The 26,644-nt window shown below is 46.2% G+C and overlaps 1 protein-coding gene across 1 annotated transcript; it reads left to right on the top strand.

Moving 5' to 3' along the window:
* Positions 1 to 905: 905 nt before the first annotated feature.
* Positions 906 to 22,742, top strand: RGCC (regulator of cell cycle). The gene is made up of 5 exons (XM_039358580.1): positions 906 to 1,126; positions 4,214 to 4,372; positions 16,991 to 17,098; positions 19,319 to 19,381; positions 21,238 to 22,742. The coding sequence occupies exons 1-5, from the start codon at positions 1,015 to 1,017 to the stop codon at positions 21,243 to 21,245; spliced, it is 450 nt and encodes a 149-aa protein (XP_039214514.1). The 5' UTR covers positions 906 to 1,014; the 3' UTR covers positions 21,246 to 22,742.
* The last annotated feature ends 3,902 nt before the right edge of the window (positions 22,743 to 26,644 follow it).

The following is a 26,644-nucleotide window of genomic DNA, read 5'->3' as shown; positions in this document are numbered from 1 at the left end:
TGTATCATTCTATTCTAAAGTGTTTCTTCTGAATGCAATCCTCAAAAAGGATTCCCGAGCTGAAGGACCCACGGGGGCTTCTCCTCGACTTGCAACGACAAATTGAGCCCAAAGTTTCCATTGCCAAGTGAGACATTTGTTAAGTGAGTTTTGCCCCGTTTTATGACCTTTCTTGCCACAGCTGTTAAGTGAATCACTGCAGTGAAGTTAGTAAACCAGTTGTTAAGTGAAACTGGCTCTCCCCCCCCCCTTGACTTCGCTTGAGAGAAGGTCGCAAAAGGGGGATCACGGGACACACACACCCCGGGACCCTGCGACCGTCATAACTATGGGTCTGTTGCCAAGCAGCTGAATTTTGAACACGTGACCTTCCCCTCCCCTTCCCCTTTCTTCCTCCTCCTCCTCTTCCTCCTCCCCCTTTCTTCCTCCTCCTCTCCCTCTCCTTCTTCCCTTCCCTTTTCTTCCTCCTCCTCTTCCTCCCCTTCCCTTCCCCTTTCCTCCTCCCTTTCTCTTTCTTCCTCCTCCTCTTCCTCCTCCTCCTCCCCTTTCTTCTTCCTCCTCCTCCTCCTCCTCCCCTTCCCCTTTCCTCCTCCCTTTCTCTTTCTTCCTCCTCCTCCCCTCCCCCTTTCTTCCCCCTCCTCTTCCTCCTCCTCCCCTTTCTTCCTCTTCCTCCTCCTCCCCTCCCCCTTTCTTCCTCCTCCTCTGCCTCTCCTTCTTCCCTTCCCCTTTCCTCCTCCCTTTCTCTTTCTTCCTCCTCCCCTCCCCCTTTCTTCCTCCTCCTCCCCTTTCTTCTTCTCCCTTCCCCTTTCCTCCTCCCCCTCCTCCTCCCCTTCCTCTTTCCTCCTCCTCCTCCTTTTCCTCCCCTTTCTTCCTCCTCCTCCTCCTCCCCTTCCCCTTTCTTCTTCCTCCTCCCCCCTTCCTCTTCCCCTTCCCTCCTGCTCCTGCTCCTGCTCCTGCTCCTCCTCCCTTCCCCTCCCCTTTCCTCCTCCTCCTCCTCCTCCTCGCCAGCGGCTGATGCTGGCACCGGACGGCAGCGCCGCGCCCTCGCCTCCTCTCTGCCGGCTCTCCAGCTCGACCGCCGGGGCCATGAAGCCTCTCCAAGCGCAGAAGCCCCCCGGAGCCCAAGGTGAGTCGGTGTGTGTGTGTGCGTGTGTGTGTGTGTGTGTGAATGCCTGGGGACCGGGAGGGTTCCGCCGCTGCTGCTGCTGCTGCCGCTGCCGCTGCCGGGGAAGGGCGCGCGGGCGCGGGGTTGGCGATCCCGCCCGGTCGACTCTCCTTCTAATCCGGGTGCCGCGCCCTCCGCGCCTCCCTCCGGCTGGGCTCCCAGGCGAGGCGGGGTCGGGACCCCCGGACTTCTCCAATTCCCCCCCCCCATTCTTGGCTTCCCTCCGTCCCCCTCCATCGGAAGGGGAAGAAGGAGTGGCCCAAGGAAGCCGGGCGGGAGCCTTTAGGCTCCATTCCCACGAGACGCTCAGCCCCCCACCCTTTAAGAAACTGGACACGTGAACGCTGACCCGAGTTGGCGGCCGGTGGGAAGCCAGTTCGACGCCTTCCCGGCCGGTTCCACGTGGGATGTGACGGGGGGGGGGCCCTTCCAAGGGGGCGACGCAGGAGAAACTTGCCCACCAGGAGCTTCATCTGAAGTCTGCAGGGTTTTTGGGGTCTCCTCCGCCCCCCCCCCCAGTGCCTTGAACCACCCACTACTAGCCCAAGGCTTGACTTTGCCCATTGTCCTAGTCTTTAATAATAATAATAATAATAACAATAACAACAACAACAACAACAACAACAACTGTTGCTGTCTTCTCAATTTTGACTTTATATGCATTTGTCCTTAAGGCTTGGTCTTGTGCAGCCAGAGTTAGTCCCTCAGTCTCTTTCTTCAATTTTCCTGCTCTTAGCCATTGCAGAAGATAACAAAATACAAAGTCCTACAAATAGAAATAGAAAGACTGTGGCAAAAGCAAGCAAGGGTAGTACCAATAGTCATAGGCTCCTTGGGTGCAATCCCAAAACAACTGGAGCACCACTTGAACACCATTGGCATTGACAAATTCGCTATTAGTCAATTGCAAAAGACAGCCTTAGTAGGAACTGCTTCCATCCTGCGATGATACCTGTAATACCATCAAACATCCACATCTGCCTATCCCAGGTCCTGGATAAGGACTCAATAGTTAGACAAAATGCCAAATCCAGTCTGAACATCTGGCTGACTGTGCGAGGATCCATAATAATAATAATAAAGTTGGAAGGGACCTTGGAGGTCATCTAGTCCAACCCCCTGCTCAGGCAGGAAACCCTATACCATTTCAGACAAATGGCTGTCCAGTTTCTTCTTAAAAACCTCCAGTGTTGGAGCATTCACAGCTTCTCGAGGCAGATTGTTCCATTGGAGGCTGAGAAGGGGCTTCCTAGCCTTAGATCTTGGCTGTGTGGTCACACCTGAGTGCTTGAGGCACACCTAGTTGCATCTGAGCAGGCTTGTAGGGAGGCAGCCAACTGGGTCTTGGTCTCAGGTGTTCGGCTCATGTGAACATACAGCCACGGAGAACATCGCTCGGACGTTTGCTCCGGAAAAAGCACCTTTGGGACAACCAGGTCCTGGAGGACTCAGAATCTCCGTAGACATTTAGCCGTGCACTTCGGGATGAACCCCCTTCGAAGGGTGCCGGAGTAGAAATTTCCAGAAAACGTTGTGGACTCCGGGAACCATTTGCGCTTCAGATGGAGATGCAGACCACACAGACACATCTCCAACAGCCTCCGCTTGTCTCCAACAGTGAAGGGACACATCCTGTAGCCAAGAAGGCTCCACAGCCATTTGTACCACTCAGGTGACCGCCAAGGACACAGGTCAACCTCCAAGTGGCCTCAACGACTCTCTAAAAGAAGGCAAATGACCAGCTGTCTGCAAGGAGTATCAATCCTTCCATTCCCCACCATCCGGTTAGAGCTGAAGAAGTTTCTGGGATGAGAAGCGAAATGTCTTCAAAGCAAAACAAGACAGTCCAATGAGGACACAGGTAAACCTCCAGGTGGCCTCAATGACTCTCTAAAAGGAGGCAAATGACCAGCTGTCTGCAAGGAGTATAAATCCTGCCATTCTCCCCACCATCCAGTCAGAGCTGAAGAAGCGTCTGGGATGGTAAGCGAAACGTCTTCAAAGAAAAACAAAGAAGTCCAGTTGCCTCATGGAAAAAAGCACTTTTGGGACAACCGTGGACCTGGATGACTTGAGAATCTCGCCTTCAGAAGTTGTGGGTGCTCCAACACTGGGGGGGTTTCTCGGAAGAGATTGGACAGCCCCCTGTCCAGAATGGTTATAAGGCAGGGATGGTGAACCTTTTAGAGCAGTGGTTCTCAACCTGTGTGTCGGGACCCCATTTGGGGTCGAACGACCATTTCACGGGGGTCGCCAAACAACGCAGTCCGCCATTTTTTCCCCTTTTCCTTAGCTGTGCTACTCCCTTTTATTCTATTGGCTTTTGAAAGCCAATAGAATAGACTCTCTTGAATAGAGTCTAATTCTATTGGCTTTCAAAAGCCAATAGGAATTGTCCAGGATGTCTCTGCCCTGCTGAGCCCGCCAAAAGTCCCATTCTGCAAATGGTGCTGCACCAGTTGAGTAGTCCTCGACTTACGACTGGTTGAGTAGTCCTCGACTTACGACCGGTTAGGGGTTGCGGCATTAAAAAGGTTGAGAACCATTGTTTTAGAGACCCGAGTGCCCAAACTGCAACCCAAAACCCATTTATGCATTGTCAGGTGTTGGGTGGGTGTGGCCCATTGGCTGGGCATGGCCTATTGGCTGGGTGTGGCTGCGGTGGTAATGGCAGACTGGGTGGGACTAAAAAGTTCAATCAATCAATTCCAACTTTGCAAGATCTTTTTTTTTCCCGTGAGAAGTTGAAATTGACTGATTGATTGAACCTTTTTTTTTTTCCACATGGCGGCGGAGGCCTAAAGTGAAAAGGTTTTATAAAACCCAGCTGAAGGCCTAGGACTGGTGCGATGGTGCCCGTGCCCACAGAGAGGGCTCTGCGTGCCACCTCTGGCACCCGTGCCATAGGTTCGCCACCACTGTTATAGGGTCTCCTGCTTGAGCAGGGGGTTGGACTAGAAGACCTCCAAGGTTCCCTTCCAGCTGTTATTCTGATATTAGCTGTAGGCCAGTGCTAGGATGAAACGCTTCTGTCTTCTGCTTTGGCAGATTTGTCAGAAGATGGTGGAGAACTGGCGGAGGTTCTGGGTGAGTTTGATGCGGTGATGGAGGACTTCTCCTCCTCCGTGAAGGAGCGACACTTCCAATACGAGGAACATCTGGAGAAGATGAAGAGGCGGAGCAGCACCAGCATCAGCGACTCCGAGAGTAAGGCCCTTTCGTCTCCTTTCCTATCTTTCCCTCTCCACGGCGTCCCTTAATCTTATGCTGACCTAACCAAGCATCCAAAATGATTTCTGGCGTACGTAGTCCACAAATTACAACCTCAGTTAGGACCGTAATCTATTATAGTACTGTATTATGGGATGGGGGGGCGGGAATTAGAGGGGGGGGAAAGATGGCGGTCTCAGTAACATGGATGAAGGACCGCCCCTTTTTAATATGCATTGCTCCACCCATAAAAGGGCGGGGTTTTGATCATGCATGTCCAATCAAGAATAGAATAAAATGTAGAATAGAATAGAAATTAGAATAGAATAGAATAGAATAGAAATTAGAATAGAAATTAGAATAGAATAGAATAGAATAGAATAGAAATTAGAATAGAATAGAAATTAGAATAGAATAGAACAGAAATTAGAATAGAATAGAATAGAATAGAATAGAGAAAGAATAGAAGAGAAATTAGAATAGAATAGAATAGAAATTAGAATAGAGAATGAATAGAATAGAATAGAGAAAGAATAGAATAGAAATTAGAATAGAATAGAATAGAAATTAGAATAGAATAGAAATTAGAATAGAGAATGAATAGAATAAAATAGGAGAAAGAATAGAATAGAAATTAGAATAGAATAGAATAGAATAGAATAAAGAATAGAATAGAATAGAAATTAGAATAGAGAATGAATAAAATAGAAATTAGAATAGAATAGAATAGAGATAGAATAGAATAGAAATTAGAATAGAATAGAGAAAGAAGAGAAGAGAAGAGAAGAGAAGAGAAGAGAAGAGTTGAAAGGGACTTTGGAGATCTTCTAGTCCAACCCCCTGCTCAGACAGGAAACCCTATTCCCTTTTAGACAAGCCGTTGTCTAATATTAACTGGGTTTTTATTATTATTATTAATAACTGGTTAATCACTGTCTGTGGGTTTTTTTTTAAAATCCCTTTCCCGTGTTTGCTGCTGCACCCATTTCATATATTCTGCAGCTGAACACACACACACACAGAAATGCTCGAAAGAGATCATTTGATGACATAGGCGGTCCTTGACATACAACGGTTCATTTAGTGGCCCTTCAGAGTTAGAAGGGCACTGAAAAAAGGTGACTTATGACCGTTTTTCACACTTACGCCCATTGCAGCAGCATCCCCACGGTCACGTGATCAAAATTCTGCCATTTGGCAATTGACTCGTATTTATGACGGTTGCACGTGATCTCCTTTTGCGACCTTCTGCCAAGCAAAGTCAACGGGGGAAGCCGGTTTCGCTTTAATGACCGTGCTGTTAACAACTGCAGGGGATTGACAAGAAAAGTTGTGACGTGGGGCAAAACCCACTTAACAACTGTTTTACTTAGCAACAGAAATTTTGGGCCGTAAGCTCTCATTTCGGCTTGTGGGCTGCCTTCCCTTGCCTCTGTTTGTTTACTAACTTTTATTTATTGATTTGCCATTTATTTTGCCTCTGCCTGTTTGATTTCCCCCTCCTAAATCTCTCTCTTCTCCACATACCCCCTCCCTAATTGGAGCACATTTTGCGATTGCAACTCAGCAATTTGAACCTGGTTCGGGGTATAATGGCTTGTTTCACCGCTGCTAAGAGTTTACTAAGTCGTTTTTTTTCCCCTGAGGCTACCCCAGATGGTCTTGATCAGGTTGATTGTTTATACAGCTCGGTTTCAGAAAAGGAATGTGTTTGGTTTTTTTTTTAAATTTTTCTACCTGCCAGCTCCCTGCGCGTAAGTGCCCAGGGTGCTCATGGACAGGAATGTTTTTCTCGTGCTTGTATCTTGTGCTGGTTTTAGGATCTGAGCCGTGAAATCTTGTGTGCTTCAGAAGGATGAGTTTGTCGAGTGACTGGCTGCATTTTCTAGCGTGAACTGACTTTGTGGTCCTGCAGGGGACTTTTGAACTGTAAAACGGTCTTTTCATCCGATTTACGTTTTTTGCACAGACGTCGGAGAGAGACGCTTCTTCTGACATTGATAGAGTGATAAATTTCAGACCTTCAAATCTGACTTTTGTCGTGGGTCCTCCATCACTGGAGGTTTCCAAGAAGTGATTGGACAGCCACTTGTCTGTAATGGTAGAGGGCAGGGCTAGGCAACCTTGGCTCGTTTATGACTCGTGGACTTCAACTCCCAGAATTCCTGAGCCAGCCATGCTGAGGGGAAAGGGAGAGGTTTCCAAGCTGAGCCATGCTGGCTCAGGAATTCTGGGAGTTGAAGTCCATGAGTCATGACGGGGGCCATAGTTCCCCCATGCTGGCTGAGGAATTCTGGGAGTTGAAGTCCACGAGTCATGAAGGGGCCATAGTTTCCCCATGCTGGCTCAGGAATTCTGGGAGTTGAAGTCCATGAGTCATGAAGGGGCTATTTTCCCCATGCTGGCTCAGGAATTCTGGGAGTTGAAGTCCATGAGTCATGAAGGGGCCATAGTTCCCCCATGCTGGCTGAGGAATTCTGGGAGTTGAAGTCCACGAGTCATGAAGGGGCCATAGTTCCCCCATGCTGGCTCAGGAATTCTGGGAGTTGAAGTCCACGAGTCATGAAGGGGCCATAGTTCCCCCATGCTGGCTGAGGAATTCTGGGAGTTGAAGTCCACGAGTCATGAAGGGGCCATAGTTTCCCCATGCTGGCTCAGGAATTCTGGGAGTTGAAGTCCATGAGTCATGAAGGGGCTATAGTTTCCCCATGCTGGCTCAGGAATTCTGGGAGTTGAAGTCCATGAGTCATGACGGGGGCCATAGTTCCTCCATGCTGGCTGAGGAATTCTGGGAGTTGAAGTCCACGAGTCATGAAGGGGCCATAGTTCCCCCATGCTGGCTCAGGAATTCTGGGAGTTGAAGTCCACGAGTCATGAAGGGGCCATAGTTCCCCCATGCTGGCTCAGGAATTATGGGAGTTGAAGTTCACAAGATGAGGGGGCCATAGTTCCCCCATGCTGGCTCAGGAATTCTGGGAGTTGAAGTCCATAAGTCATAAAAGAGCCAAGGTTGCCTACCCCTGTCCTATACCATATATACCCTATACCAGGGGTAGGCAACCTTGGCTCTTTTATGACTGATGGACTTCAACTCCCAGAATTCCTGAGCCAGCCATGCTGAGGGGAAAGGGAGAGGTTTCCAAGCTGAGCTATGCTGGCTCAGGAATTCTGGGAGTTGAAGTCCACCAGTCATAAAAGAGCCAAGGTTGCCTACCCCTGGTCTAGGGTCTCCTGCTTGACCAGGAGGTTGGACTAGAAGATCTCCAAGGTCCCTTCCAGCATGATTCTGATTGATGGCTCTCTAGCCTTCTTATGGTTTAGAGATTTATCCACGTATTTTTCTCCGTGCACTTTTCGGACGGCTTATGAGAGGGGTCAGTAATGGCACCCCCTTCTCTCTGATCTGGATCTCCGAATTGTGAAACTTCATGCAGCCACTTGACTCCTAATCTCTTAGGCAGATCAGGCTCAGCCACTAATCCCCTGATGTGAAGAGGCATGGGCTGTTGCATCCAAGCAGGCGGGGGTGAACTGCCTTGTGGCTGACCGTCGGTGGTCCGAGGAGTCCTGCTACGGAGACCGAATAATTTGCAGAGTGTCTAGAACTGGAAGACCGTCGTGGAGCTGAGAGTAGCTAGCCTGTGTTTTCACATCCATTTGGAAGAAAAAGAAATGCTCAAATTGCTTATATTATAACAACAACAACAACAACAACAACAACAACAACAACAACAACAATAATAATAATAATAATAATAATAATAATAATAATAATAATAATTTAAAAAGTTCCACTGGTTAATTGTCCTCCCTGTCAGGAAGTTTCTCCTTAATGCCAGGTTGCTTCTCTCCTTGATGAGCTTCCACCCGTTGTTTCTTTTCTTGCCTTCTGGGGCTTTGGAGAATAGTTTCAACCTATTCTCCAAAGTATTTCTGACAACCTCTCAAATACTGGAAAACTGCTATCATGGCAAAGCCCCAAAACACATACATGTTGCAGTTGATCATTTAGGGATGAGTGAACCTTACAAAGATGGTGTATTGCTTGCCAATAACTGGCCCACCATAATGCATTTTTAAATAAATCTAAGAATGTTGGAAATGTAAAAACATAAGTCAGGTACCTATCGTCATGTATGGTGGACATGTGTTAAAGCAAAGAGGTACTGGGGAAAAAAAAATACATACTTGGCTAGAAAAGGTGTTGGGAAAACATGTAGATTTTAAACCTGAACTTTTTTTTATTAGGTATTATGCCAGAAAAGATTGATAAACAAAGTATATACTTAATAATAATAATAAAGTTGGAAGGGACTTTGGAGGTCATCTAGTCCAACCCCCTGCTCAGGCAGGAAACCCTATACCTTTCTGGACAAATGACTGTCCAGTCTCTTCTTAAAAACTTCCAGTGTTGGAGCATCCACAGCTTCTGGAGGCAGGTGGTTCCACTGATTAATTGTTCTAACTGTCAGGAAGTTTCTCCTTAGTTCTAGGTTGCTTCTCTCCTCGATTAGATATGGCCATTGCTCATCCCTGTCTGAAATGGTCTCTAAGAGGTCTCCTGCTTAAGCAGGGCTGGACTAGAAGACCTCCAAGGTCCCTCCCAGCTCTGTCATTCTGTTACGCAGTGTTTCTCAATCTTGACCATTTTAAGGCATGTGGATTTCAACTCCCAGAATTCCACAGCCAGCATTGCTGGCTGTGGAATTCTGGGAGTTGAAGTCCACATGCCTTAAAATGGTCAAGGTTGAGAAACACTGTGTTAAAGGGTGTGATACATTTAGAAGTTGTGGGTGCTCCAACACTGGAGGTTTTTAAGAAGAGACTGGACCGTCCTTTGTCTGAAACGGTGGAGGTTGTCCTGCTTGAGCAGGGGGTTGGACTAGATGACCTCCCAGGTCCAACGTTCCAATTGCTTATACAGCCAGGCCGCTGAGCTTCAGCTGCTTTGTCGAATTTGGCTTCCCAGCATGGAAAAATGGCAAGACGGCCTTCCCACCCACCCTCTTACAAACGGCAGCTTTTGTAGTGAAAGCCGAGAGGCGGGAAAAATAGGAATCCTCTGAGCTTTTTTTTTCTTGGAATAAAAGGCTCTTTTATGCTACCAAAATCATAACTCAAGTCAGGGGGGTTTTTTTGCTCTCCGCGGACATTTAGCCACGCTCTGCCCCAGATCTGCAGCTGGGCATCAGTTCTTCCACATCCTTGGCATCCGAGTCCCTTTCCCTCCCACATCTGGAGAGAGTTGGTAGTACCAATTCACGAGGTTGCCCAGTTTCCTTGGCAACGTTTTTTATTTTTTTTTTGCAAAATGTCAGTGTGGGAACAACCGGGCTGGGAGGAGGCGGGCTGCGAAAACTCATCTGCGGCTGCTGGGGGACATTTTGTCTGTAAACAACTTTTATTGAAGGAAGAACACGCATCCTCCCCTTTTAATTTCCTCCGACTGCTGGCAAATTCACACCAGCTTCTTGATTAAACCCACCACGGCAAAATCCTCAGCAAGCCTGTGGCTTATTATCTTTCCCCCCCCCCTGCTAGTAGATCAGACCAGGATAGAATCAACAGCAGGCTGCCGTGGAGGAAATGTGAGGCAAAACAACAGAATCATACAAGAGCTGGAAGGGACCTTGGAGGTCTTCTAGTCCAGCCCCCTGCTCAGGCAGGAGACCCTACACCAGTGGTTCTCAACCTTTTTAATGCTGCGACCCTCCCCAACCAGTCGTAAGTCGAGGACTACTCAACCGGTCGTAAGTCGAGGACTACTCAACTGGTGCAGCAGCACCGTTTGCAGAATGGGACTTTTGGCGGGCTCAGCAGGGCAGAGACAGCCTGGACAATTCCTGTTGGCTTTTGTCTATTCAAGAGAGTCTGATCTATTGGCTTTCAAAAGCCAATAGAATAAAAGGGAGTAGCACAGCTAAGGAAAAGGGGGAAAAAATGGCAGACTGCGTTGTTTGGCGACCCCCGTGAAATGGTCGTTCGACCCCAAATGGGGTCCCGACCCACAGGTTGAGAACCGCTGCTCTACACCATTTCAGACAAATGCCTGTCCCGTCTCTTCTTCAAAACCTCCGGTGTTGGAGCACCCACAATTTCTGGTGGCAAGCTGTTCCACCGATCGATTGTTCTCACAGTCAGGAAATTCCTCCTTCATTCCAGGTTGCTTCTCTCTTTGGTTCCTTTCCCATCCGTTGCTTCTTCTCCTGTCTTCAGGGGCTTTGGGGAACAGGTGGACCCCCTTCCTCAAATATTGGAACAGTGCGGTCCTGTCAATCACTGCCATCACGCAATCTCTCGTGTCTGTTCAGTTTCTTCTGCTGTGCCGTCCAGAGGGGACATCCAGGTAGTCCCCGAAGGCTATAACGCCTGTTTGAGAACCTCCCCTGTCTACGTTAAATAAGGTAACCCTCGACAAGAATTCAGCCCAAAATTTCTGTTGCTAAGCGAGTCGCTGCAGTGGATAAGTCAGTGACACAGTTGTGAAGTGACTCCAGCTTCCCCCCCCCTTGATGGAAGGTCGCAAAAAGGGATCATGCGACCCCGCGGGACGCCGCAACTGTTCCTAAATACGAGACAGTTGACAAGCGGTCGAATGTTCATCCCGTGACCCGTGGGGATGTGGCAACGGTCCTGAGTGTGAAAAACGGTTGTCAGTCGCTTTTTTAGTGCCCCTTGTAACTTCAAACAGTCACTAAATGAATTGTTGAGGACTTCCTGCACCGTTCTGGAGCCCTTGTTGTGTGCTGTGCTGCTGATGAAGCAGGTGTGTTGTGAGAACCATGTGTAAGACAGACGTTTGTGTAGGGGTGGGGTTCAGCTGGATTTCCGGAAGTGGCATCCACGCAGAGAACCAGTTGTTCACATATTTGAATCCCACCACTCCTCGCTTTCTTCTCTTTTGGGTCTTTTCCTTCCTTCCTTCCTTCCTTCCTTCCTTCCTTCCTTCCTTCCTTCCTTCCTTCCTTCCTTCCTTCCTTCCTTCCTTCCTTCCTTCCTGTGGTAGGATTCAGCCGGTTCGCACCACTTCGGCAGAATGCTAGCCAATTTTTTGTTGCCCAGAATGGACTTCCGGAAGTGGCATCCATGCAGAAAACCGGTTGTTCACATATTTGAATCCCAACACTCCTTCCTTCCTTCCTTCCTTCCTTCCTTCCTTCCTTCCTTCCTTCCTTCCTTCCTTCCTTCCTTCCTTCCTTCCTTCCTGTGGTAGGATTCAGTCGGTTCGCACCACTTTGGCAGAACCGGTAGCCAATTTTGTGTTGCCCAGAATGGACTTCCGGAAGTGGCATCCACGCAGAGAATCGGTTGTTCACATATCTGAATCCCACCACTGCGTGTATGGAGTTCTTTTCTCTAAGGAGTAAGTTTTCCCTCATGTTGGCCTTGTGTCAGAAGCAGAGGGAGAGGACTTTACTTTAAGATTAAACAAGTGTCTATAAATCAGCGGGGGTTTTAGCTTTTATTCTCCCGAGGATTCCTTTAAACCTTTTTTTTTTAACTTTTTGAGTGTATGCAGTATATTTTCATGGTGTCAAAGCAATGGTGGGTCTCTATTTGCTGATGGTGTCTCACAATCATGGGTCAATGCCAAGGCTTAGAGGAGGATTAACAAAAAATCTATCAGCAGATAAATCAGGCTAATAAGAAGACAAATTAGGCAGTTCTTCCACTTTTTTCTTCGGGAACTTCGTGGCGAGCACTAAATCTTTGTTGAAAAGTCTGTGAGGAAGGAATTTAGGTTGATTTAAGCTGCTTTAATATTTTCGTGACTTTGACCGTCAAATGAGATATGATGGTGTTGGGAGGTAGTACGTGGTTCAAAGATGAAATTGTGAATTGTTGTTCATTTCCTTCTGTTTTTTTATTTCGTAGGTTCCTTTTTTTTCATTTTTATTTTTTGCAAAAGACACCGTGGGAAAGAGTTCGCTCTTTGAAATGGTCCCACTCTTTTTTTCAGGCATAAAACAAACGAGATATGTAATAAATCAAGAACGAAGCATAGTTGGCAAAGCGTCTCTGGGCTTTAGTGATAGAATTAGCCCCCAAACTGAATTGTGTGGTAGCCTGGATGCCTACAATAATAGAATTACACGGACTGTGGGATCTAAATGATGGCTCTCGCAAACCACTCGATCTTTAAAAATCTCAACCGGTTTATTCCAGTGTGTTACAGAGTTTCACTGTGTCGCCTTTTAGGCAAATTTAAAGAAGGTCTACTACAGCCACTCAAAATCATGCTGACGATTTCGGAAGCAACGTAGACGGATCTTCATAGAAGATCCTTTGGCCTCGTTACTATCCCTCTGAAAAAAATAGGAAACACGCCCTCTCGGATCTGTGTTCCTGTTTTCTGCTGTTTTGTTTCGTTACCTTCAAAATGGATCACAGAAGCCACATGATGGAACTGGAAGGTGGCACAGGATCATCTAGTCCAGAGGTTTTCAACCTTTTCACTCATTGTACCACTTTTAGTATATGGCAATACGGGATCATCTATTCCAGGGATTTTCAACCTTTTCACCCATTGTACCACTTTTAGTATATGGCAATATCTGAGTACCACCAGTCGCCTAGCGAGGTGTCAAAAACTTGATGACCAAAAAAAAAGTGATAAGTACAAGTAGTCCTTGACTTACAACAGTTTGCTTAGTGACTGTTCGAAGTTACAGTGGCACTGAAAAAAGTGCCCCCCAAGCCACAGCCAAGCAAGACACCTTCCTGCCCACCCGGTGGCGCGCTTCCTCCTGTCCGAGGTTTTCTTTGTTGTGAGCATTTCTGTTGGGGATTGGCAGCGGAGGTGGGGGGGGGTGTTTGGTTTTTATCCCCCCCCCCCGTCTGCTGGGTGGTTGCAGCAGGTTTTGGTCACTTCACATGATCCTGGGACACTGTGACCATCATAAATATGAATCAGTTGCCACGCATCTGAATGTAAATCACAAGACCCTGGAGAGGCTGCAACATTCCACCTGATCGGCGCTTCTTTTGGGCTCAGCGGAAGCGCCAGGATCAGTGCTGCTTTCCAGCTGATTGGTGCTTCTTCAGTGCTCAGCAGAAGCATCAGGATCAGTGCTGAGCTCCAGCTGGAGCCTGGTGCTGATCCTGGCGCTTCCGCTGAGCCCTGACAGCCCCAAAGAAGCGCCGATCAGCTGGAAAGCGGCACTGATCCTGGCGCTTCCGCTGAGCCCTGACAGCCCTGCAGCTCCAGCCATCTCTCACTCAGGCTTGTGCGGTGCTGCCACCGGTTCAGCTCATTCCTCTCCCCCACTACCACTTTTCTAGGATGGTCGCGTCCCACCTGCCAGTGCCCATGTACCACAGGTGGTACCTCTCCCACTGGTTGAAAAGCCCTGTTCTAGAGTGTCAACAACTTATCTGGTGTTATGAGTGGTGACTGTGCCTCCTTTTAACACTGGAGAGGATCTGTTCCTCCTGAGCTGTAAAGTCCTGCAGCCAAGACTTCGAACGTTCACTCTTTGTAATGCAGTGGTTCTCAACCTGTGGGTCGGGACCCCATTTGGGGTTGAACGACCATTTCACGGGGGTCACCAAACAACGCAGTCCGCCATTTTTTTCCCCTTTTCCTTAGCTGTGCTACTCCCTTTTATTCTATTGGCTTTTGAAAGCCAATAGAATAGACTCTCTTGAATAGAGTCTAATTCTATTGGCTTTCAAAAGCCAATAGGAATTGTCCAGGCTGTCTCTGCCCTGCTGAGCCCACCAAAAGTCCCATTCTGCAAACGGTGCTGCACCAGTTGAGTAGTCCTCGACTTATGACCGGTTGGGGGTCGCGGCATTAAAAAGGTTGAGAACCACTCTTGTAAAGGAAGAGGGAAGGCCTCATCTTTGGCCCATATGAAATGAGTGAACTCATGTGGTGCCTGCAGCCTTTATTCTGCTTAACCGCCTAGTGCAAAACAAGCTCCCTTTTAGGGAACGAAGGAGATTGCTAGGGACCTTTTAGTGCAGATACAAGCGTGAGCCTTCCCACCGAGGAAGACTTTCCTAGCTCAGCAGCTTTTCACGGATGGAGAAAGAATTGGGGGGGAGTTTCTCCTCCTGACCAACGGGAAACGTCTATGAAAAGGCCAAATAAAGCAGCTAACGTTCTAATTTCGTGCTTGCGTTAAATAAGGAAAGAAGTCAAATGACCGCCAGGTTGCTGCACAAAGATTTGTCTGTAGTCGCTGGAGGAAACAGCTAGAACATAATTAATTGGTTTGTATAGTAGAGGAACAAGGAGAAGTAGTATTTCAAGAGTGGTGATGGAAACAGCCGTTTAACCCCGAGGAAGGAAGGAAGGAAGGGACGGAAGGAAGGAAGGAAGGAAGGAAGGAAGGAAGGAAGGAAGGAAGGAAGGAAGGAAGGAAGGAAGGAAGGAAAAGACCGAAAAGAGAAGAAAGAGAGGGAGGGAGGGAGGGAGGGAGGGAGGAAGGAAAGACCAAAAAGAGAAGGGAGGGAGGGAGGGAGGGAGGGAGGGAGGAAGGAAGGAAGGAAAAGACCGGAAAGAGAAGACAGTGGGGGAGGGGAGAGGGAGGAAGGAAGGAAGGAAGAAGGAAAGACCAAAAAGAGAAGAAAGGGAGGGAAAGAGGGAGGGAGGAAGGAGGGAAGGAAGGAAGGAAGGAAAGAAAAGACAGGAAAGAGAAGAAAGTGTGGGAGGGGGAGGGGGAGGGAGGAGAGAGGAAGAAAGGAAGGAGGAAGGAAAAAGAAAAGACAGGAAAGAGAAGAAAGTGTGGGAGGGGGAGGGGGGAGGGAGGAAGAAAGGAAGGAGGAAGGAAGGAAAGATCAAAAAGAGAAGAAAGGGAGGAAGGAGAAGGAAGGGAGGAAAGAAGGAAGGAAGGAAGGAAGGAAGGAAGGAAGGAAGGAAGGAAGGAAGGAAGGAAGGAAGGAAGGAAGGAAGGAAGGAAGATGGACCAAAGAATGGAAGGAAGGAAGGGGGGAGGGAGAAGGAAGGGAAAAATAGAAGAAAGGGAGGGAGGGAGGGAGGGAGGGAGGAAGGAAGGAAGGAAGGAAGGAAGGAAGGAAGGAAAGAAGGAACTCAAGGTTGCTCCATTTTGATTGAAACTGGCCAGGATCCCAATTCTTTCACGGTACCCTACAACTACAAAGTAGGGCTCCTGCTTTGTCCTGCCCCAAAGGGCTGACAATTAAACTGCTTATATACAATCCAGCTCTGCATATTTTCGGGAGCAAAATGCTCTTTTGCCCGTCGGAGCCCTCCTACCTGGTGCAGAGGGAGCTAACGACAGAGAAGGCCCACCTTTCCTGAGCTGAAGACTTGGTGGTCCCATCCATCAGAGGCTGAACATTGGGAGCTGCTAATGGCAGGATTCGGTCCCCTATCACACCACTTTGCACCGGTGAGGGTGTGTCCAGGGAAAGAACATGTAAAAAGAAGACCCGATTATCTCTTTCGCTTTCTGTTTTTTTCCAAACGTGGTTTCGTAGCAGCGGTTAACTGCTGCTTAGGACCTTGGCCTATATTTAAGTGGAGCTCTTGAGGGTTTTTTTGGCTGAACTCCGGAACAGAAATAACTGGAGCTAACCGTAAATTATTTCAGTGGCCAAGGCAAGCATCCATCTTTTTCCGATTCCAAACCCTTCATTAAGTAGGTTTTGCCTCAGCCCGAAGAGACTGCAATCGCAGACTCAGAAAATTGGAAAAGGCCTCTTTAACCACCGAATCCCACTGCAAGAGCTGAAATTAAAGCATCCTCAACAACGGCCTTATCTAGCCTCCAACATGGACACTTCTGGTGAAGGGAAGCCCACCAGACTTGTCCAAAGCCTTTTGAGGATGGGAGCAACAAATAAACCACCACAAACAAACAAACACGCTTAAGCAATGGAAAGAACGGTGGCCTATATGTGAACGCTGCTTTGGCACATATTTAAAACTGGTGATTTTAATATGGATAACTGGTCTACTAAGCTAGCTGTGGAGGCTTCAGGAGACCCCCTCCCCGCCCTCCGGCTCCAAGTCTCCTCTTTTTTAAGAAATAAAATCAGGAACTATCCGGTGATAGAAATTTCAAACACTTGATTGACGAGGGGTGACATGGCAGCAGTGTTCCAATATCTCAGGGGCTGCCCCAAAGAAGAGGCAGTCAAGCTCTTCTCCAAAGCGCCTGAAGGCAGGACAAGAAGCAATGGATGGAAACTCATCAAGGGGAGAAGCAACCGAGAACTAAGGAGAAATTTTCTGAAAGTTAGAACAATTAACCAGTGGAACAGCTTGCCACCAGAAGTTGTGAATGCTCCAGCACTGGAAGTTTTTAAGAAGAGATCGGACAGCTTTTTGTCTGAAATGGTATAGAGTTTCCAGCCTGAGCAGGGGTTTGGACTAGATGACCTCCAAGGTCCCTTCCAACTTTATTATTATTATTATTATGGATCATCGCACAGTCAGCCAGATGTTCAGACTGGATTTGGCATTTTGTCTACCTATCGAGTCCTTACCCACGACCTGGGGTAGGCAGATGTGGATATTTGATAGTATTACAGATATCGTTTTTGTTATTATTATTATTGTTGTTGTTATTGTTATTTTTAATGTTTTTGTTGTTGTTATTATTATCATCTGTTTTCTAATTCTAGTCGACCACTTTGTTCCAGGTGCAGATTCGCTGTGTGGACACAGCCTCAGCTTTAGCGACGAAAAATTACATTCCTCTACGCCGTCCACTCCATCGGTGTCTTCTCCCACGATAGTGTCTCGAAAAGGTAGGGTTTGAAGGCTCATTTAAAAAACAAAAAAATTCTCCAGCAGGAAAACCACGATTGCCCAAATGTGGCCATGTTGGCATGCTGCAACGATTCTAAGTGTGACAACTGGTCACTTTTTTTTCATATGCTGTGGTAGCTTTGAGTGGTCATTGAAGAGCAAGGGCACGTAGACCAGGGATCTTCAAACTTGGCCCTTTGATGACTTTGGACTTCATCTCCCAGAATTCCTCAGCCAGCCTCCATTTTGTTTGTTAGATTTAAGACATGGGACTTCAAACTGGGCCCTTTTATGACTTGTGGACTTCAAATCCCAGAATTCCTCCCAGAATTCTGGGAGTTGAAGTCCACAAGTCATAAAAGGGCCAAGTTTGAAGACCCCTGACATAATGTGAGGGGAAAATAATGCTAACTCAGAAAGAGCTAAACCGATGTTTCTTAGCCTCAGCCATTTTAAGAGGTGTGAACTTCAACTCCCAGAATTCCCCAGCCAGCTGTGCTTTGGCCCCAACCTGCTCTTCTACCTTATAACATCACACAATGCAGGGGTCTTCAAACTTGGGCCTTTTATGACTTGTGGACTTCAACTCCCAGAATTCCTCAGCCTGCATGCGTCTGAGGAATTCTGGGAGTTGAAGTCCATAAGAGATAAAAGGCCTAAGTTTGAAGACCCCTGACTTAGACTTGTATGCCGCTTCAGAATGTTTTTACAGCGCTTTACAGTCAGCATTATTTGTCCCCAACAATCTGAGTCCTCATTTTACTGACCTCGGAAAGATGGAAGTCAACCATGAGCCGATGAGAATCGAACTACTGACAATTGCCAGAATTAGCCTGCAATACTGCATTCCCTGAATGAATGGCCTATTAGTCAAGGATTATCTGTACTTGCTCCATTGAACTGTCCAGGAATGTAATTCTTGGAAAGTTTTGCTCAGTTCCATTGGCTGTTAGGAAAGTCTGGATTTGATTCTTAGTCTGGATTAAGACACTGAATGTCTATGAGCATTAGCTATAGAGTGCAGAGAAGAGCAGCAAAGATGATTAGGAGACGAAAGTCTGGAACATATGAAGAACGGTTGCAGAAATTGGGTAGGTCTAGTTTAATGACGAGAAGGACGAGGGGGGACATGATAGCGGTGTTCCAATATCTCAGGGGCTGCCCCAAAGAAGAGAGAGCCAAGCTATTTTCCAAAGCACCTGAAGGCAGGACAAGAAGCAACGGATGGAAACTCATCAAGGAAAGAAGCAAGCTAGAACTAAGGAGAAATTTTCTGACAGTTGGAACAACTAACCAGTGGAACAACCTGCCTCCAGAAGCGGTGAATGCTCCAACACTGGAAGTTTTTAAGAAGAGATTGGACAGCCATTTATCCGAAATGGTACAGAGTCTCCTGCCTGAGCAGGGGTGTGGACATGACTAGAGAGGATCTCCACGGTCCAAGCTATCTCTCACATGATGGCAGTTCAAAACATTTAACTCGGAGCTTTGCTAGTATCACACTATTGAGGAGCTATTGTAGATTTCTACAAAATGAAGTTGGCCAGATGAAGACTCTTTAGACAGGAAAAAAAAAAAAGCAGAAATAGCAGAGGATTGAAGGACAATTTTGCTGGAATCACTGGCTCTTGTGTTACAAATTAAGGGGCTGAGTCAGCTAATATCCATTTTGCTGACCATCCTTTTCATCCGTTGGATATATATATATATATATATATATATATATATATATATATATATATATATATATATATATGTTTTCTGAGGTTTTCGCGGGTGTTTGTATGTAGGTCTTTGGTCATTCGGGTTTTCTCCCGCGTAAAATTGGAAGTGTCCTGGCGACGTTTCGACGAAGTCCCATTCGTCATCTTCAGGCTGGTGTTTTCAGCTTCGTGCTTCCTTGAAGCATGAAGCTGAAAACAGCAGCCTGAAGATGACGAATGGGACTTGGTCGAAACGTGGCCAAGACCCTTCCAATTTTACGCGGGAGAAAACCTGAATAACCAAAGACCTACACACACACACACACACACACACACACACACACACACATTATTATTAATATTATTCTTCATTTTACCATTTTACAAAAAAGGGCCCCCAATATTATTCTTCATTTTACCATGTTACAAAAAAGTACAGAGTCTCTCAGGAAAGTAACCACGAAGCCAACATTTCTTTGGCGTAGACATTCCTCATGTTTGTTTTTTCCTTTCCAGCAAAACTTGGAGACACCAAAGAACTGGAAGATTTTATTGCAGATCTTGATAGAGTTTTGGCAGGTAAGTAATCAACCTGGATTCCCAGCAGATACCTGGGCAAGGACCAAAGGAGACAACACTACATTCCTGCCCAGGAAACAATGAACAGATATCACCAAGGTGCTTTTTCTGGAGACAACTGGATTTTCTCGTTTTTCTTGGAAGACGTTTCTCTTCTCATCCCAGAAGCTTCTTCAGCTCTGACTGGCTGGTGGGGGAATGGAAGGATTTATACTCCTTGCAGACAGCTGGTCATTTGCCTTCTTTCAGAGAGTCGTTGAGGCCGTTTGGAGGCTTATCTATGTCCTCAGGGTCACCTGAGTGGTGCAAATGGGCGTGGAGCCTTCTTGGAACTGCTGAAAGGACTGCGTTGTAGACTGGAAATAGATAGGTGATGTTGTATCCCTCCCCCTCTGTTGAGAGAGGGCGGTTCAATTTTGAGCTAGATGGCCTCTTGGACCCCTCTCTCAAACTATCTCCACTCTACAGCACTGTCCTTTCATAGCAGATCCAGGAAGGCTCCCTACCCATTGCACCACTTAGGTGACCCAAGGGACACAGATATTGCCTCCAAGTGGCCTCAACGACTCTTTGAAAGAAGGCAAATGACCAGCCATCTGCAAGGAGTATAAATCCTTCCATTCCCCGCCATCCAGTCAGAGCTGAAGAAGCTTCTGGGATGAGAAGCGAAACGTCTTCAAACGAAAACAAGAAAGGTCCAGTTGCCTCCTGAAAAAGCACCTTTGGGACAACCAGGACCTGACTGATGGAGAACCTCCATCGACAATGAACAGCCATGTCCCTGTACACAAAGGAGATCCACCAGGACAATGTCAAAAAAAGTCACGATGACAACTAGATCCCTTGTACAAATGTACCTTGAACACTGTACCTCAGTGGTTCTCAACCTGTGGGTCGGGACCCCATTTGGGGTCGAACGATCATTTCACGGGGGTTGCCAAACAATGCAGTCCACCATTTTCCCCCCCTTTTCCTTAGCTGTGCTTCTCCCTTTTATTCTGTTGGCTTTTGAAAGCCAATCGAATAGACTCTCTTGAATAGAGTCTAATTCTATTGGCTTTCCAAAGCCAATAGGAATTGTCCAGGCTGTCTCTGTCCTGCTGAGCCCGCCAAAAGTCCCATTCTGCAAACGATGCTGCTGCACCAGTTGAGTAGTCCTCGACTTACAACCGGTTGAGTAGTCCTCGACTTACGACCAGTTGGGGGTCGCAGGATTAAAAAGGTTGAGAACCACTGCTGTACCTGAACACAGGAACATATTTAGACTTCTTACATGCAGGGAGATACATGCATTAAGGTTGAATTGATGTTTGACCTGGACGCTTCCAGTGAGAATCTGAATACGGGTTGTCCTCAGGTGACAACCACAACAGAGGCTCAAATTTCCGCCATTAAGCGAGACAGTTCTTAAGCAATTTTTGCCCTATTTTACAACCTTTCCTGTTGCATTTGTTAAGGGAATCACTGCAGCCGTGAAGTTAGTTAGTGAATCTGTTTTTTTTCCCCCATTGACTTTGTGGGTCAGATTAAAGTCGCCAGCTGGGACTCTGAGACTTTGAAACCGTCGTAAGTACATGCCAGTTTCTAAGCCTCTAAATTTTGCTCACGTGACCGTGGGGGCTGTAAGTGAGAACAGTAATTCATAAGTTACTTTTTTCATTGCTGTGGCAACTCCCAATGGTCACTAAATGAACGGAGGGCTACCTTTATGAGGTTAGTGCCTTTAGCTCTGATTTATTTCATTCAGTGTTCAAAGCCTGTCTCATCATTTCAATGACATTGCAAACGTATCTTGAAAGAGCATTTATACTACGCAAACATCAGAGTAACATTTATTCCATCTGATCTTTGTACAGGTATGTGAAACACTCTGTTTTGACCCCAAGCCCGCCTTCAAAAGGATGGGATGGAATTTATTCCGGCAACCTACCATCTGATGGGAAGAGACACGCGAATCCTTCTTTTCTCGGAAAATTTTCCAGCAATTGCCTCTTAACGTGTTTAAAGCATTGTAATTGTGATTTTTTTTCCTATCTGCAGACTGAATCAAAAATAACACAAGAGCTCAAGCTTTTTTTTTTAAAAAAAAAAAACCCTGTAGCTTAACATTAATTTAAAAGGGCCTTTTACGAAAAGATTGGAAATTCTATATTAACTTTTAAACGTTTTCGTGATAATATATTTTTGTACACAAATAAAAGCTAAACTGGAAATTAATATATACATAGAGGGGGAGAAAGAGAGGGATTGAACAGATGGGTGGAGGGATGATAGGGTGCATAAATGAATTGATGGACGGACAGATGAAAGATGGATGGATGGATGCTAATTGAGGATGGGTATAGATGAGTGAGTGGAGGGCTAATTAATTAAGATAAATGATAAATGAACACGTAGATGGGCGAACGGATGTTTAATTGCATGAGAGGGTAGACAGAGAGAGAAAGAACATGGTAGACAGATAAATAGATGACAGAATAGATGGCTAATTGAGTAATAGATGGAATTGATAAAAGGATGATAAATTATAGTGGATGGCTGGATGGCTGATTGAAAGAGAAAATGATAGACGGATGGGAGATAGAATACATGGGTAGCCAGATGGATGTTTAATTGATTGAAAGAGAAGATGATAGATGGCTAGATAGATAGATAGATAGATAGATAGATAGATAGATAGATAGATAGATAGATAGATAATTGATAGAGAGAGGGGGGGATGATTGGCAGAGAGAGACATGGTTTAAAGGGCTACTTACTGTTTTACATTTGTGTCCTACCTTTTCCTCTATAACCTCATAGTAATTAATTGGAATAGTCTCTATCTAAGTCAGGAGCAAACTTTTTCAGATATTGCCAGATTATTCCATCCTTTTAGTTCTGGATTTTGGCACTTGCCAGCTTTGTGAAAGTTTCATTCTGTTCATTAATGCTGTTGTGTACGCTTACAAACCATTCCTTACCTGATCATTGTCGTAGCTTACTCAAGGGTCACCACAAGAGGAACAGAAGCTTAATTGTTGTCTCAACAGTTATTGTCTCGAGCGTTATGTTCACAGCCAAAGTTCCCTTTTCTGTCTGAATAATATTAGCAGGAAAACAGCCACAGAGGGTTGACCTTGCAAAAAATAATAATAATCCTCTTCAAATGCACGGTCAAAGCAACAGCGTGCTTAATAAAACCTAAACCTTGAAAACTCAAACATTTCCCAGTTGCAACTTATTTCATGATTATTTTTAATGTTCCACACAAAAGACAATTGTGAATGGCAATTAACAATAGCCTGGACAAATGTTTTTTTATCGGTTGTACATATTTCCTGCCGTGCAATAAATGAATTCTCCAAAATAACAACTCAAAGCAACCTCAGGTTCTTTCTTTCTTTTTTTTTTTAAAATCACATTTCTTATCTGGCAACTTTGAAAATGGAAGACCGCAATTGCATCCAGTAGGATAGAAGAAAGAAAATTACAATTTCCAGGAAGCTCTGGGCTGGTGGACGATGGAAAATTAGGATTTATCATCATCTGGAAGGTTGCAAACTATCATCTCTGCCTGGGGATAACATAAACCATCTCTTCTGAGCACTAGGAGTTATAAATCCCAGAGTTCTGTGTGTTTCCTTAAAATGTGATGCAACTTTTGAGTTCTTTCGGTTTCCACATTAGCATAATGTTACATTTTGCTGGTCTGGAATTGATCTCTAAGAGGCTGATCTTACACCAGCTTGGAAGGGAAGGTACTTTTCGTCTTCATCAGCTGATGAGATGCCTCGTTCCAGGGCGTGGTCTCACCTGGGGAGCACCCTGTCAAAGGATATGTGTGTGTGTGTGTGTGTGTGTGTGTGTGTCCCCTTAAAGAAACTAGGCTCCATTTCTTTGCTTCGATCAACAAGAATTGATTGATGGAGGAGGCTGATCCATCGTTTTCCCTGGTCCTCGGTCGGGCCGAAGTGCCCCTAAATCAGTGATGGCGAACCTTTTAGAGACTGAGTGCCCCAAAATCACCCCCACTCCTGTCCCTGCTCCGCCCTGCCCACTGGGCCACCCACCACCTCCATAGATCACCCAGGCAGCCCAGCAATGCCATGGCAGCCATGCCCCAAGCATCTGCGCACGACAGGGCGCAAGGGCAGAGTCTTGTCCCCGCTGCCCGGTTACCATGTTCTTGGTTGCGCTGCTTCGCGTGGGCCGCACCTGGGGGCAACTCTCCTCCGGAAGGGCTGCTGGTGAGGAGGGGGCTGTGGGAGGAGGCGGGGCTGGGGAGACAGTGCATGTGCCCACAGAGAGGGCTCCGAGTGCCGCCTTTGGCACCCGTGCCATAGGTTCGCCACCACTGCCCTAAATTAATCTATATATTATTTTGACTTTAAGGAACTTTTAAGGAAACTGATGCCAGCTAGCTGTGAAAATAATCAGTAAATCACATCATTTACATTCTTATTCTTTTCCAGAGCCCTTACTAAGCCATGCCATTCTCTACTAATCACTTACAGAACCTTTACTAAGCCATGGCCTTCTTTACTAACTCTTTGCTAAACCCTTAGTGAGTCATGCCACTAAGCCTTTACTAAACTTTTAATAAGGCATGACACTCTTTACTAACCCTTTACAGAACCTTTACTAAGCCAAGCCATTCTTTGCTAACTCTTTACTTAATCTTTACTAAGCTATGGCCTTTTTTACTAACAATTTATTGAACTTTTACTAAGCCATGCCAATCTTTACTAACCATTTACTGAACTTTTACTGAATCTTTACTAAGCCATGCCATTCTTTACTAACCCTTTACTAAGCCATACCATTTTTACTAACCCTTTACTGTCCTTTCTTTATTAACCATTTACAGAACCTTTACTAAGCCATGCCACTTTTTACTAACCCTTTACTGAACCTTTACTAAGCCATACCATTTTACTAACCCATTACTGCCCTTTTTTTATTAACCATTTACAGAACCTTTACTAAGCCATGCCACTCTTTACTAACCTTTTACTGAACCTTTACTAAGCCATGACATTCGTTACTAACCCTTTACTAAGCCATACCATTTTTACTAACCCTTTACTGCCCTTTCTTTATTAACCATTTACAGAACCTTTACTAAGCCATGCCACTCTTTACTAACCCTTTACTGAGCCTTTACTAAGCCATGCCATTCTTTACTAACCCTTTACTAAGCCATACCATTTTTACTAACCCTTTACTGCCCTTTCTTTATTAACCATGTACAGAACCTTTCCTAAGCCATGCCACTTTTTACTAACCCTTTACTGAATCTTTACTAAGCCAAGCCACTCTTGGCCTGCTTGAGTGTGCAGCGCAGAGAGCAGGCAGGCCGTCTGCAACAGGCGGAATACATAAGCAGGCAAAGAGAAGGAAAGCTACTTAAGAGCTACTCAGTGGAGGTGGCGTCTCTGGGGAGGATGCAGGAAGCAATGTGCAAATACACAAATGTGTGTGTCCGTTCATTTTAGACCACCGCAATTCCTGCCGCTGGTCCCCGGCCACCAGAAGAGATGGTACAGCTCCACAGGTTGGGCTTTCTTCCGGTGTAGAAAAGGGATATTCATCTTAAAATCACAGAGATGGCGTATTTCCTAAGCTGCTGTACAGGCAGTCCTTGACCTGCGACTAAAACTGAGCCCAAAATTTCTGTTGCTAATCGAGACAGTTGTTAAGTCGCCGTTGCCTCATTTTACGACCTTTCTTGCCACACAGGCGAATCACGGCAGTTGTTAAATTAGTAACACGGTTGTTAAATGAATCTTGGCTTCCCCCGCTGACTCTGCTTGTCAGACATTCGCAAAAGGGGATCGCGTGACTCCGGGAGACGCCGCAACCGTCATAAATACGAGTCAGTGGCGAAGCGTCTGACTGGGGATCCCCTGATCCACAGGGATGCTTCCACGGTTGCTCAAGCGTGAAACACGGTCACAAGGCCCCCTTTTCACTGCCAATGTAACTTCAAGCAGTCACTAAACGAATCGGTCGTTAAGTCGAGGACTGCCCGTAGCTCTCCGGCCTCTTTCTCCTCGCAAGGGCTTCGTGGAGCAGGCAGCTTCCCAAGACTGATTTGCTGACGAGAAGTCTGCAACGCCTGTTCTCACGCATCGGTCCAGTTTGACTGGAAACTGGGGTGGGAGGTCTCTCTCTTCCTCCTCTGCTCAGCCCCCTCCCTTCCTTTTAATTTTAATTAATGAAGCCTTTCATTCCGGTGAACGCCGCGAAAACCGTAGGCACAAGAGGCTCTTTGGGCAAAAAGAAGAACAGTTCCAACGTTTTCAGGGTTGCTCACAAGCAACTCAATGAATTCTGAAGGCAGAATTTGTTTGTAAAAGAGGTTTCTTTTGTTGTTGTTTTATTTCCTCCTTTTTGCTTGCAATTGAAAACAAAAAAAAGGACACGGACTTTCCCCCTGCATTTGGGGGAGAATAGGAACCGAAAAAGATGGCAAATCGACACAAACGTTTTTTGTTTTGTTTTTTAAAGCCAAGAGTTGAGAAAGTAGATTTTTAACTGCTTTGCACATCCGGGGATGCAGCTTTGAAGGGCTTTTCAAAGCAGCATCTCATTTGAGTGGTGGTCCAATCTGCATGGATGACATTGTTGGCAACTTGCAAATTGCAAAAAACTGAGAACGGGGCAATGTGTTTAACACCCAGGGTGGAAACGTCGTGTCCATTTTCCTAGCCTTCAGACAAGAATATGTCACTTGATGATCCATAAGTTGTTCTTTTCTGGACACTGCATAGATAAATAACAGAATAACAGAGTTGGAAGGGACGTTGGAGGTCTTCTAGTCCAGCCCCCTGCTCAAGCAGGAGATCCTATACCATTTCAGACAACTGTCCTGTCTCTTCTTAAAAATCTCAAGTGATGGAGCACCCACAGCTTCTGGAGGCAAGGTGTTCCACTGATTAATTGTTCTAACTGTCAGGAAGTTTCTCCTTAGTTCCAGGTTGCTTCTCTCCTTGATGAGTTTCCACCCGGTGCTTCTTGTCCTGCCTTCAGGCACTTTGGAGAATAGCTTGACTCCCTCTTCTTTGGGGCAGCCCCTGAGATACTGGAACACTGCTATCATGTCCCCCCCTCGTCTTTCTCTTCATTAAACTGGACATCCCCAATTCCAGCAACCGTTCCTTGTATGTTTTAGCCTCCAGTCCCCTGATCATCTTTGTTGCTCTTCTCTGCACTCTTTCTAGAGTCTCAACATTTTTTTTACATCGTGGTGACCAAAACTGTGTGCAGTATTCCAAGTGT

This window comes from Crotalus tigris, unplaced genomic scaffold (genome assembly GCF_016545835.1).
Source record: "Crotalus tigris isolate CLP2741 ecotype Arizona unplaced genomic scaffold, ASM1654583v1 scf7180000019031.1477733, whole genome shotgun sequence".
Classification (NCBI taxonomy): Eukaryota; Metazoa; Chordata; class Lepidosauria; order Squamata; family Viperidae; genus Crotalus; species Crotalus tigris.
The sequence above is the reverse complement of the archived record's forward strand: the minus strand, read 5'-3'. Positions and strand labels throughout refer to the sequence as shown.